The sequence below is a fragment of the Simochromis diagramma genome, unplaced genomic scaffold (assembly GCF_900408965.1).
Source record: "Simochromis diagramma unplaced genomic scaffold, fSimDia1.1 OVJJ01000338.1, whole genome shotgun sequence".
NCBI lineage: Eukaryota > Metazoa > Chordata > Actinopteri > Cichliformes > Cichlidae > Simochromis > Simochromis diagramma.
Genome location: NW_024387088.1, coordinates 264882 through 279094, shown reverse-complemented (window position 1 = coordinate 279094; position 14213 = coordinate 264882). Strand labels below are relative to the sequence as shown.

General features: G+C 40.3%; 1 protein-coding gene across 2 annotated transcripts; it reads left to right on the top strand.

Moving 5' to 3' along the window:
* The first annotated feature begins 3224 nt into the window (after window positions 1–3224).
* LOC120742710 (myelin-oligodendrocyte glycoprotein-like) lies at window positions 3225–11348 on the top strand. Of its 2 annotated transcripts, none has more exons than XR_005697931.1 (5): window positions 3225–3954; window positions 7081–7458; window positions 7623–7703; window positions 8150–8265; window positions 8374–11348. XR_005697931.1 is itself a non-coding variant. In XM_040046153.1 (5 exons), the coding sequence occupies exons 1-5, from the start codon at window positions 4310–4312 to the stop codon at window positions 8395–8397; spliced, it is 687 nt and encodes a 228-aa protein (XP_039902087.1). In that variant the 5' UTR covers window positions 4265–4309; the 3' UTR covers window positions 8398–11348. The 2 variants fall into 2 exon arrangements, 1 of the variants encoding a protein (XP_039902087.1); XM_040046153.1 differs by lacking the exon at window positions 3225–3954 and adding an exon at window positions 4265–4397.
* Window positions 11349–14213: the final 2865 nt, after the last annotated feature.

Sequence of the window (14213 nt, the reverse complement as noted above, 5' to 3'; positions counted from 1 at the left end):
TCCATCCCTGGAAGGCCTCCACTGGGATGTCAGCACAGGCCAGCTCCATTGCCCGTACGAGGTTCTCTCTTGTGTATGGCTGTCTGTCATACACCTTCCATCTCCATGATGAGAAGAACTCCTCTATAGGGTTCAGGAAAGGGGAGTAGGGTGGCAGACAGACGTTTAAAAAGTGGTCACTGTTGGTGGTGAACCACTCTCTGATTTGGTGTGTCTTGTGGAAGCGGACGTTGTCCCAAATGATCACATACATGTGATGTGCTAGCCTAGGATGGTGTTGTTGACGGTCCAGGAGGATGTCTTTTAGCTCCTCTAGGAAGGTGAGGAGACGTTGGGTGTTGTAAGACCCAAGGACAGCACGCCGGTGGACAAGCCCCTCCGTACCCATAGCTGCACAAAGAGTAATATTACCCCCCCCGTTGGCCAGGAACCTCCGTGATGGCTCTCTGGCCAATGATGTTACGGCCCCTTCGCCTTTGTTTCTGGAGGTTGAAGCCAGCCTCATCCAGGAAGAGTTACTCATGGGGTCTAGCCATCGCGTCCAACTGCATTATCCTCTGTGGAACATGGAAAAGCGTACAGGTGTTCAGAACGGTCAATCAGGTAGCACAGTATTGTCCAGAAGTAATGTAGGCCACTAAGCAACACAGTATGTCCACTAACTGTACTGTGGACATGGATGTATACGTACTTGCACATACTCGTAACGTTGTCCTATGTGTCGCGCAGAGTTGCACTCAAAGGGAACCCTGTAGACCTGTTTCATCCTCATCTGTTGGCGCCGGAGAACTCGGTCTATTGTGGACACGCTGACAGCATCAATGTTCTCAAAGTTTACATTATCTGCAATGACTTTGTCTCTGATCTCTCGGAGTCTAATGCAGTTGTTCTCATGGACCATATCTGCAATGAGGGTTTCTTGTGCCGCTGTGAATATGGCAACCCTCCCACCTCTATGTGGCATTCTTTCAGCTCTAAAGAAAGAAACATGTGTTGTCAATTGACTGATTTATATGTAAAACTACATGTAAGGTAACAGACCACTTTCACAGGCCTGTAAAACTGTAGTGTGACAAAGAAAGCAATAGCGTACTATACCTGTTGTGTTGTCTAAATGCCTTGATAATGGTGGCCACGGTGGACCTACTCAGGTTTGGATGTACTCTTCGTCCCGCTTCAGCCATTGTCATGCCATGGACAATGACATGGTCAATTACTGTTGCTCGCATATCATCTGTTATGATGGTGCGAGGTTGTCTTCTTCTCCCACCTGGACCTTCTCCTCTCTCTTGTTGGCCTCCTTGTCTTCCTCCTCTACTCCGAACTCCTCTTCTTCTTCTTAGGCCTTCACCTCTTCCTCCTCTGATCTCAACCCCTCTTCCTCTTTGGCCTGCAGCTCTTCTCCTTCCGCATGCTCGAATGCCTTCATCCATTGTGATTGTTTGGCATCTTCACCAAACTATGCTTTCATAGGTGGGGTCACATCATTAGCAACAGGTGTCTTCAATTTTGAGTCGTTGTGTGTAGTGACTGACGCCAGGTGTGTTCCCTGTGTTCACAGATTGGTGACTGTGGCAAGCATTTTGCATCACATGGGCTTTCATTTGAGAATATGAGCAGAGTTGTTTTGCAACATGTGTTTTGGCAAGGAAAAATGTGTTTAGATTTATGAGTACAGAGGGTTGTGTTTTGTGAATTGTGTCTTCATGTGACATGTGTTTATGGTACTGGAATATGGTGGCTACATTTAGTAAATGTGTTTAGACTACTGGTCATTTGGGTTACAGGATTGGCTTTTGTGTTTTAACATTTGAGAAAAACTGTAATAAAATCAGTATTTACATTAAATATGTTAAATATTTCATTAAAGAATACAGTAATGTGACATCATAAGAAATTTCCATGATGCACTCATTGACAGGAGTGTGGTTCTTTGGACCATGGTGGTGAATGGGTTATAGTAAGGGTTTGAGGTTAGGCGAGTCATCCTCAATCAGGATGAGTGAGTGGGTGGATAAATGTAATCTGTTTTTCATATGTTTTAATTCAGGTCCCACTTTCTTCCCCACCCCCTGTCACCAAACACTATATGTCATTCCTGCATCTAGTCACTTCACTTTTGTCTTCTCCAGTCCCTTCGACACAATCCAACAGGCTCTGCTGAGGGAGAAGCTGTAAGGAACATGACTGGACATCACCTCAACAACCTTGCCAACAGACCACAGTCCGCGAGTAGTTCTCAGATGATAAAGCCATTATTGAATGTGTATCTGAGGGGAACAATCTGGAGGAACTGTCAGAGTTTGGACATTGAGGCGGTCGACACATACATATTCCTGGGTGTTCGCCTTAACAATAAACTGGACTGGTCGCACAACACTCATGCTCTCTACAAGTAGGACCAAAATCAGCTCCATCTGCTGGGCAGGCTGAGGTCTTTTTGGGTGAGAAGAACACTGAAGTACTTTCTATTTTATGTAGCCCTTGTGCTCTTGGGAATCAACTTGTTGGAGTAAAAATGTTATTTAATCTCTATCAAACTGTTGTCTGTGGCATTTTTTAGATCTACGTAAAGAAACTGGGACTAATGATGTGTTTTGGTGACAGACTGCTGGTAGCAAAGACACACTTTAAATGGGTTCTTTACCAAGTTGTCTGTTATTGGTGTTACAACACCAATTCGTGTCTCTTTTATGCTTGAATAATTCACGGGTTAAAGTGGCTTGAAAAAAAGCAATCCTCTGAAAATGGTAAAAGGACTGGACGGAAAATAAGTGAAAAAACGCCGAATGTCCAAATAAACACTCTGAAGGATCCTCAGAAGTCCTGGAGAACTCAGGATCACTCTAAATAAATGTGAAGAAATGTTTGATGACCAAATGCTTTTACCGTCTACATAATACATGTCTGAAGAAATGTCAGGTTTTCTAAATCATTTCTAGATCACATCCATCAGTATAAAAGACGGGCACCTCAGTGTAGCCTATATATATTTAATTTTGTCTGACACACTGAGATATTTATAATTAGAGCTATCTGTATTTTTGAGGGATTTATTTATTATATTTTGTAGATATGTTTTTATTATATTTCTGTAACTTTGTAAAATATTGTATTAATAATTTCATTTTGTTTACTTAGTTACAGTTCAGTCTTGGAGCAACTGTGACCACCTTATTTTCTGGGGGATTAATAAAGTATTCGGGCTAATATTGGCTAATTAGCAATTTGACTCTGTGTATTGGGATGTCACACGGTGTTTTACAACATTACTTTAATCTTTACTTCTCGCTTATGTTGGAAAGGAGCCTCACATCCAGGCAGCAGTTGACCATGCACTTCTGGTAATTAACCTAAAAATATAATGACATTTAAATTTGCAGAAATATGACATCATGCAAAATCGCCCATGATGCAGTTATTGACAGGAATTAGGTTCTTTTAAATGTGGTCGTTAAGAGTGTTGCATCGCACCAAAAAAGGTTGTTGGCTGGAATCGTCTAGGCTGAATTGTGTCTTTGACTTTGGCTGTGAGTATCTACACCTACCCACTACAGTGTGGGTGTAGATGTGTAGACCTTTCACTCTTGTGTCATCGGCTTCACTCCATCCACCCTCTCTCTAAATTCCCCTGAACCAGGTCCCTGAACTGGATAAGATGTAAAGAGAATTAATATGTGTGTGGATTAAGATTATTACGCTGGAAACACAGTTAGAATAACTAAAACTTAAAAACGTGTTTAAAAGCGGGAGTAGACAAAATGGAAACTAAACGCACGTCAGCAGGAAGCCACTGCTCCTTCTTATTTTACTTTCACTTTCAGACTCAGAGCCGCACATGAAGCGCTTCCTTCCTTCATGTTACTGAAGAAAACAGCCTGTTTTATCATTTTTTCTCGTCTCCATGAAGAGAATGGTGGTGACGATCAGCTAATTAAGCTCCTGTCTGAACAGGTGAGCTGCTTCTTCTCTGTCATTCAGCTTTGTGCAACTCTTGCTGGGATTTGTAAATATTTGTCATTTTATTTGCCCGCGCTCTTGAACTGCAGGTTAATTAAAAATCGAAATAAATAGGAACTAACTGCTGCTTTTGACTTTTGTGGGCTGTTAACTTTTTACTGTTTACTGTAAACAACCAGACAGTAATTAATAGGAATTTCCCGTCACTTGATTTGGAGTTTTTCAGGGGGGCCTGGGACAAAAAAATAAGCGCTTTAAAATTGTTGCGAAGTGGGCGGAGGGAGAGAGAGTAGACAGACTTGTATTTATCAGCTGCTGTCAGTCAGCGTCTGTCTCACACTCACTGTAGATGGATGTAGCAGAGTTTAGGTGCAGTGTGTCTCTCTCAGCTTTAAAGCTCACCTTTATGCTGCTTTTCGCTCTCTCACCTGTTGAAGGTAAGATTGCTCTGCCATATGAGTCCAGTTTTGTTTAAGCTTTAATTCATGTTAGTCGTATTTTTGTTTCCGATGCACCTTGAGCGCCTGTCAATGATGCAAATTATTAAACTTGCTTTAGTTACAAATATAATTTAATGGGAGTATTTAAAAACAGTGGCAAACTCAGTGATGATGTAGCAGCAGTCTGTTATACTGGCTGATGTTGCAGATGTTTCACACTGTAAATAAAAGCAGACGCTGTATTCAAGTGTAAATTAGTCTAAAAATACTGCACCAAAAATTGTGCCTTACTCTTCTGTGTAAAGTTATGTTGGGGGTTTAGAAAGGAAGCTCAATTTTTTTATTATTATGCTATCAGAGTTTAGCTATTTCTTTTAGTTTATAGGTCTATATATATTGTGTTTGGAAATAAAACAGATGTTTAAATCATAAATAACTGAGCTGAATCTATTAGTCAGGTTTGAGCATTTCACTATAGAAGTTTCTAGTTTCTGTGTCAGTTTAAAGATTTTTACTAACTTAATTCATTTATTTTTAAACCTGTAGCTAAACAGCCAAATAGAAACTTTCTGAAATGGTCAGTTATTTTGGGATGGTGGTGATAATTAGCTGTGAAAATGATTCATTTTATTAATGCTTGTATAGAGACACGTGTAGCATCAACCAAAGCTACATTTCCACAGTGTTTACAGCCTGAGCCAAGCTAGCCTTCAGTGCATGTTGTAAATGAGCCACTAAGCTATAATACATGAATTGAACCATGTAAAGAAAGAAGGAAGAGCACAAAACATTCAGGTTATAAACAAGGATAAAGTGCATGCAACTGATTCCTTTTTGTTAACTGACGTGTAAACGGTGACAGTCAGGATCCACTTTGCTCTCCACATGCTTCGCAAACAGAGGAATCTTTCTGTCAGTGATTTGATTTTGCTCGTCTTAATCTTCTTAATCACTGTTTTTGAAGTTACAGGTGCTCTTTTGTTCTATTTACCATTATTATTTTACTTTTAGAATAATGTAACTTACATTCAATGCAAGAATACGATGTAAAGACCTGAAGCCTGCCCCACAGCTGTGTGGAGATTTGGGTCTATTTTAAAACAGGCTTTGGTTCTAAAATTAAAGCTGTGCTGATTTCAGAGACCCAAACCTGTCCATGTTGCACATTTTACTGAGATGCATGTTTAACACTGTTAGAGCTGCACTTTTTCAGCATTTATCAGCAGCCATGAGACAGTTTCTGCCTCCCTCTCACTGTAGATGGATGTAGCAGAGTTTAGGTTCAGTGTGTCTCTCTCAGCTTTATGCTGCATTTTGCTCTCAAGTCTATTGAAGGTAAGATTTCACTGCAATTAAAAAAGTAATAATTCTGAAATACTAGTTACTTAATTTCTTTAGAAAACATTTAAGCTTTAATTCATGTTAATCATCTTTTTTTGGCCGTGCTTCTGATGGGCTGTCACCCGTGTTTACACTTGAGAGTAACAATTGACGGAAAAGTGTGGACGTTATACCAGTTTTTAAATTGTGTTGATAGACCACATAAAACCAGAGTTGTGATAAAAATATAAGCAATGTTTGGTTTTCTTCCTGAATACTACCGTTGTTTATATTTACTGTGGGAAGAAACTGTAAAAACGACGTTTTATAAGGAATAAGGTTTATAAGGTTTTATAAGAAAAACGCTCGAAAGCACTCTCCACCTGTGAGCAAAAAAAATACCAAAAAAAACCCAGCTTTTCCTATTTGTCGAAAAATGTACCATGTCGACCAATCAAAAAATGAATGATATGGCAACATGGCATTTAGATGTTTAGGAAAGAGGGAAGTTTTAGGCGTGACGGCGGTGTTTTGAGATGTGAGAGATTTGCGACGTTTAGCGCAAATTTTGTGTAGTTAGTGTGTAGTGTAGTCAATAGTTTTGTTGTGTGCGTGAGAACAATGAGGCGACTGCTGAATGTTACAGGTGTTACAGCAGTGATACATCTCCTGTTGTCAGGCCTGCAGGTATCAGGCTGTTGTTCTCCTTTATCTCATAGTGGACAGAAATTATTTTTTGGAGTGGCACAAATAATTTGTGTGGCATCAAATTTGATGCAGAACAGCTGATTGTTCTGTAAATAGTTTGAAATGTTTATTTAAAAAACGCCTTGGCTGCATTTTTAGGAGAGAGTTACAGGACTCTCTCCCAGACCACAGACTCATAATACAAGTCAGAGCTTTATATAAAAAAAAAAAGTTGTGTTTTCAAAGTTGGAGTTCAAGTTATTTTTACTTCCAATAGTGTTAACATACTACACAGATCATGAAGATTTTTTTGAATTTTCATTGTAAGTGGGCTAAAGCAGTTAATTAAAAGTAGTCTAACATAAATGTAAATGCTGTAATTTGATTATTTTTAATAAACCATGTAACTTGGATGGATTCAATGCTGGCGTGACCACAGTGCACATGTCTGCTGTTGCTCACAGTGGTCCACGAGATCGCTCAGGGAGTTTGTGTGTTCGCTCAGACACATGAAAAATTAGAGGGAACATTGGACACAGGTGTAGAGGTGCTAAAAAGTTAACATTAACATTTTTTTATTGCACTTGGAAGTGTTTGATGAGAAAGGAAGACATTTTTGAAAACGTCAGACTTGGTTTTCAGCAGGATGTGTGTCTTTATTTCTCCTCCTCAGGTCACTATCATGTGGTCGGATCACTTCAGCCTATCCTGGCCGCTCCAGGTGATGATGTCATCCTGCCGTGTCGCGTGGAGCCAAAGTTTAATGTGGCGAGGTTGACGGTGGAGTGGTCGAGACCCGATCGTCGCCCTGACCCCAACGACCGTCTGAGTCGAGTGGATTATGTTCATCTTTACAGAGACGCCCGAGAGGTCCCCGACATGAAGATCCCATCGTACGTCGGGAGGACGGCGTTGTTCACAGACGGCCTGAGAGAAGGAAACATCTCACTAAGAATCACTAATGTGACACTAGAAGATGAAGGAAGATACAAATGTTTCATCCCAAAGTTAAAGAGTCAAACACAGTCTTCAATTGTTCATCTGATTGTTGGTGAGTCAGACTGAAAAGATTTTTGTTGTTTGGTTTCAAACTTGCCTTAAAGACCGGTGTGCTTGGGTTATTTTACCAACAACTTATTTTGGTGTTGCTCCTTAAAGACTTCTGGATATTATTTTATTGTAAATAATTAAATGTTCTTACAATCTTATATTCAGCTGAAACTATGACAACAGAGACGCCACTGCATCCTGAAACTCTCCAAACTCCTGAGCCGATGGACGAGTTTCACAGTAAAGGTGAGAACATGAGGAACAAATCAAGACAATTAAAAAGTCTTGAAATGGATCTAAATCACATTTATGATGCAGTTTTCTCTCACTGATGGCAGCCTCTCTGTGTAGTCCTCAAAATGTTTAACGTGCGCTGCTTTATTTTGAAGTAGATGCAGGAAGTGTAGTGTAATATCCTGGGAGCAGCTCTGCAGATCTCTTTATTTATTTCTGTGAAGCAGTAAATGTATCAGTTATTCTCTTGTGGTTTTTGACAAAGTCATGTTTGCTGCCCTGAGAATTCTGGGACTTGTAGCATTAAAGTGACCGTCAGGACTGATATCTCAGTAATTCTAACTTCATTTCACTGTTATGTAACTTTGTGTAACTTCTGTGCTTGATAGTTTAATAAATGTGACATGTCATGTTGTGTCCTACAGTAGATCTCATCTCTGTTTGGTTTTTCCTGGCAGGTGGTTTGTCCCGTCGGAGCCGACTGATCCCACTTGTGGTTTTCTGTGTTTTTATGCTGCTCTGTGTCGCAGTCGCAGGAGGCTGGTTCATTGAGTCAAAGTGTAAAAAAACAGAAGTATGTTGATCTTATGCATTTATCTCATGATTGAAGGATGGAAATGAAAGGACATTGTTGTTAAAAAAAAATTTTTTTCATTTTCATTTTTTTCATTCTTTACTCCAGCTCGAGAAAGGACCTCCTAACTAGGTGCCTTGCTCATGGACGTGCCTTGCTCCCAAACTCCCAGTTGGGATTCAGGAGACGGATACCCTCTCTATTTTTAGGATTAGGTGTAAAACTTTCCCTTTTAATAGCTAGGGATTGAGACCTAGCTTTATGACCTAGCTAGGGCTTGACAGCAAAGCTCTGCTGAGGGTGGCGAGATCAGCACAGCGCATCACCAGGACTGAACTACCAGCCGTTGCATGAGGAAGACGCAGCGGATCCTCTCTTATCCCAGCCACAGACTTTTCACACTCCTGCCATCCAGCAGGTGGTTCAGGACCATCCAGACCCGCACTACCAGATACAGAGACAGTTTTTACACACAAGCCATCAGACTTTTGAACTGCTGACATTCTATACACATCATTACACACTCATTACAATTAAAGGACTCTACACACTGCCACTTCAAAAATGCCACTTAAATGCTCATTGCACAAGTTTTGCACAACCTGTAAATAACAACTTGTCTTAAATTCACTAAATATTTAATACTTTTTATTCTTAATTTAACTGCACACATGGGGGTTAGTACTGTTTCCTCACAGCAGGAAACTCCTGGTTTTGAATTCCTCATCTGGCCTGGGCCTTTGTGAGGTTTGCATGTTCTTCCCATGTCTATGCGGATTCTCTCTGGGTACTCCAGCTTCCTCCCACACTCCAAAGACATGAAGTCAGTGGGTTTAGGTTAAATGGTGATTTTAAGCTGCCCATAGGCAAGAATGGTTGTCTTTCTCTGTTTTAACCCATACATATTCAGACTAAAACCTGAGGACCAAACTGGTTTAGATAATAAGAAGTCAGCCTGTTTAAGAACTGTACCACATCTAGCAGTCTGCATGTATTCTAAAGAGAGCTAAGATTTCCAACACCTTTTGCCTTGAAGTGACTACAGCAGCTAGGACGTAAACATGTTTGGACACTAGGTATTTTTTCTAACCACAGCCTGGAGCTGCAGGTGTTTTTCCAAATGTTTGTTTTGTAATTATGAAAGTTCATAATTGCCACACACAGACACACTGATTATTGTCTGAAGTACATCATTTTGGTTTCAGTTTTAAGGATTTGGATGTCATCAAAGTTAAATTTTCTTTATAAGGAAGAACTTGTTCATTGTGTGAACTTTAAAGTCCTCTTCTCATCCTTAGCAGCGATGATCTGTGGAGGAGTTCAGCTGTGTTGTTATTAACGTCAGAGACGTCACTGAGCACAGTGGCAAACGCATCAGTCATGGTGCTTTTTGTTTTGAGGTCAGGATTATTTTACAGTGGGGTTTTTTAGAATATTTTGTTTAAGGACAGTACAGCAGAGGCAGCTTTTTGCTATAATATATGTCTGTACCAAAGTATAAAGATATTACAAAAACACATTTATCAGGATTTATATTAGACTTGATTTGGCATGAAAGCTCACAAACAACTGAGTTCTCACTTTTCATGAAATTTAAATCTACAGCTCGACTGTTACTGATATTTTGTTTAAAGATGAGATTTGATTTCCATTGTTCTTTATTGTCTATTGTCTGGCATTTACGTCAGCAGGTGCAGGAGCAGTCCAACCTGTATCACGATTAACCCCACACACCCAACCCAGAAACTCTTCGACCTCCCCCCTGAGGCAGGAGTATGCACAGCTTCTTCTCAAAGGCTGTAAGAGTGGTCACCTCCAAACCTCACTGGCCTCATTCTAGCTTGCTGTGCTGCTGCGCTGGTTTTTAAAATGCCACACCTGGGTCTTTTGTCTATTTATTATAAAATATGTAGTCATAAATTATATATCTTATTATTATTTTTATTATTTTTATTTTTAATCTCATAAAAGCTGCTTTCTCCTGCACACGGTGGTTGCTCACCTGCAAGTCCCTTTGCAACCCACCTCTGCCCTTACTCCTCCATACATGCAGTAGCTGACTTAACCCTCCGGGGTCAATGGATGCGCTGGCGAGTCCAAATCACTTGACCAATTTGAGACGACGCAGCAACAAGATGTAGCCAACCAGAGCCTCCATTTCAACTTGTGTTGAAAGTGCAGACTTCAAGCTATATTGCAGTTTTTAAAAGTTTTAAAATCTTTTTTGCAAAACTTGTGCATAGGTTTTTTTAATTTCAAGTTGTGAAAATTATTTGTTAAATTTGTGATTGTTACAGTAAAAAATAAAGTACTTTTTTTGTACTTGGATTTAGATTTAGTCTCAGATCAATCCCGTTAATGCAGTATGTCAAAATGAAAAAATAACAGTAAATCCAGATATTAGATTGTGCTGAAAAGAATAGTACAAAACAAGGCAAGGTAAATAATTTTTAAAGGTGAGGTAAAATCAAAAGTAGGAAGAAATGGCCAGTTATAGTGTGGAAGAAAGAGGGAAAGTCAATATATCAGTCATCACAGGCTTCTGACTATAGAGGCTCTAGACTTGTGTTTTGAGACCTAGTTCCAGCTTAGCCATCAGAAAGGGATCCGTCTAACTCTACATCATCTCTTTACAGAAACAATAACAACTGAAATCACCAGTGATGAAACATTGAAAGTCGGGACTTTTTAGATAGTTCAGGATTTTTCCCCTTAAAGCTGTCTTTCTGGGTGTTCATGTTTGTCAGTGTTGAAAACACTTTTATTAAAAAAAGAAAAGTACCAAGTATGTGTGGAAAATAAGACTAGGCTTATTTTTGAGAGTTGTTTCTTAGTCTTCAGTGTCAGTTTTGGGGAAGAAAGAAATTATGTAAGAAAAAAAAACCTGAGTGTTTTTAGTTTCCCTGAAATTACTTCAGCTTCTGTAATTTACACTTTTCCATCAAGTTTCATGAACATGGCACTTTTGTTTCTTTCTTTTTTAACTTGCTGTAGGGACAATGAGATAAAAGAGCAAACAGCACTGTAAACCTGATTCACAATGTGAAAATACTTTTGCATGTTAAAAATATATTAAAACTCTTAAAGTCTTTGTTGTGACGCTCCAAACTGAAGGCAGCGGAAACTAGTTTGCCTTTGAGATGTGATAGAACTTGTTCCACTTATGGCAAACTAAATGGACTGCACATAGTTTAGAAATATACTTACTCGTGTAATTAAGATCAAACTAACTAAAGACCAAAACACCGCAGAACCATATGTGACCAAGTGGACTTCAGGGACTAGTAGCCACAACTCAGGAAGCTCCACTCTGAATTAGCAGACAAAGGTAGGGGTGGACTACCTGGGCAAAGTGTAGGGGGCCCCGGGCAAACCTGTGCCTTTCAACATGTCACAATGGACATGTCGAACCTTGTCCAAGTCTCCCACAGGGGCAATGGTATATACAGCCCCATTCCCTTGAGGTGCCCTGAACACCTGGTAGGCAACGGAGCTCCATAGGTCCTGGATCTTGTGCCGGCCCCGGGCACTGTGATCTCGAAGATACACCAGTCGACTGACCTGTAAAGGCGCAGGGTGGACTCTCTGATCATGCCGCTACTTGAGACAGTCAGCGGCCATTGACAACCGTGTCCAAGCTCCCTCAAAAGCCACTATTAACCTGGCTTGATGCTCAGCAATCCTGTACTTTTCCTGGCACTGGGTCCCGGGCCAACGCTGCCTGACCAGTTCAGTGGTACGCTCAATATCCTGGTGCACATGGTCCTTGTGCAGTTGTCTCAAGGTCTCAACCCCCACCCCCTCTTGAGACGGGAAGTCTACAGTCTACAGCTTAGTAGCAGAGGGTAACACCGCGGGACACCGAGCCTGCTGAAGCAGAGTTGGAACTGAAGTCCCAGGCACCACACTCTTGACCAGGCTAGAGCCTGTCTCATACTGTTGAGAGAGAACGTTAGGATTCCCATTGCTGCGGCCCGAGTTGAAGTTGAAGTCGCTCCACCAGAACTCAGACCAGCGCTGTACCGCCAAGTTTCTAAGTTGTTGCAGCTCCTCTTCCATGGCGATAATCCTAGACAAACCAAAAACAAGGGAAAGTTAAGGTAGTGAAATGCTAAAATCCTGTTTCTATTCTTCCTGAACCTGGATGCTGCTGTCTTGTCTACAATCAACCACAAAAAAAAGTCTTCAAATACTATGATCAGTACCTAAATAAAACAATTTACGAGACCCTCAACCTCAAATGTGCATCCTGTCGAACATAAATGAAGCATCAGGTCCCAGAAACTGATCCCTGGGGCACAGTGCGCTCAGTAACTGGAAAGCAGAAGATCTCTGAGTAACTTAACAATGAATTCCATGTTAAGAGGGATGTGAGCAGTTATCCAGTGGGTAAGAGAATCTTAAGAGAAATATTAATGGTGGGATAGTTTGAAGAACACTTGAGAAGATTCTCTGCAAGCTGCAGTGACTGAATACCTGAATTATTGTTTTTTTTAACCACTTTGAAGAGTCTCCTCAATAGATACAGTAAGAGTTTCCATCATAACAGATACTGTTCAGTTTTCTGACTAAAACTGAAACACCGAGTACAGGCTTTCACTGACTGAAATTTACATACAAAGTGCTTGGATTTTTATTTTCCACTTGAAAAAAAAGATTATTGTTTTGTTCTATTTTCGTGACCATCCATCCATCCTCTTCTGCTTATCCTTTTCAGGGTGGCGGGGGGTGCTGGAGCCTATCCCAGCTGTCATAGGGCAAGAAGCGGGGGTACAGGTCGCCAGTCTGTCGCAGGGCCAACACACAGGGACAGACAACCATCCGCACTCACATATTCACACCTAGTGACAATTTGGATTATCCAATTAACCTATCCCCACAAGCTGCATGTCTGTGGACGGTGGGAGGAAGCCGGAGTACCCACATGCAAACTCCACACAGAAAGACCCCCACCTGATGGTGGAATTGAACTCAGGACCTTCTTACTGTGTGGCAACAGTGCTAACCACCGTGCCGCCTATTTTCATGACCATCAAACTGATTTAATTTCAGTTAATAACTTCCTACTCTCTTCATTAACTGGAACCAGAGGGGAAGTTCTTATTGCTGCACAACAAAGCACCTTGCAGGGTTTGTTCCCACGCTGGCAAAAGTTTACTGCAAATGATAAATGATGCTATATTTTGTAAAACAACATTTTATCACCTATTTTTAACAACTTTCTCAGTGCACATGTTGCAGACACGGGATAATATTTTGCTTAAACTTTCAATTAAAATGTCAGACTAATAATAATCACTGGATAGATAATGGAATTAGGAACAGGGGCAGACCTAAAGAAATGTTCTTAGGGTGGCATGAGGGCAGCAGGGAAGCTACTTTTTTCACACAAAAAAGTCAGAAATCTGTAGTGTTACGAACAAAATTATATATTATCACCAAAAATGTAAAACAAATTTTTGATGTTTCACTGGGTTAATGCACTTATCTTCATGCTTTTTCCAGAGTGTACTCATCAAACATCTGCACTCAAAAAAAATGAAATTGGGTGGTTGTTAGATTTACAAGATTGAAACTTCTAATTTGAACAAAATAATTTAACATTTCTATGGTGAACATAATTAAATCAAATAGACAATTTGATGTAAGCTATACCAATCAGTGTAAAATTAAAACAAAAAACAAAAAAATATCTTTCACATCTCGTAAGTCTTACACGAAATAAAAAAATACATTTTTTTTATTTCGCCATGTGTGCAGAGTGTTATATTTTTTAGTGCTGGCTTGATATTACTAAAAAATTGGGTGCATCAACACCTGATATATGGATAACATCTATAGAGGTGCATATAGCCAAACCTTTACAGGCTTGCTGTCGGATACTTGTGCACCCCTGCCTCCTCAGTGCCATGTGAAAGTGTTTTTTTCTGAAGCTGGAGGGGTTATTA

What these genes read in the sequence shown, in the direction of transcription:
- LOC120742710 (XM_040046153.1), top strand. Translation starts at nt 4,310, where the DNA reads ATGGATGTAGCAGAGTTTAGGTGCAGTGTGTCTCTCTCAGCTTTAAAG. An exon ending in CGCTCTCTCACCTGTTGAAG is followed by an intron (nt 4,398 to 7,080) that starts GTAAGATTGCTC and finishes TCTCCTCCTCAG; the next exon opens with GTCACTATCATGTGGTCGGA. An exon ending in AATTGTTCATCTGATTGTTG is followed by an intron (nt 7,459 to 7,622) that starts GTGAGTCAGACT and finishes TCTTATATTCAG; the next exon opens with CTGAAACTATGACAACAGAG.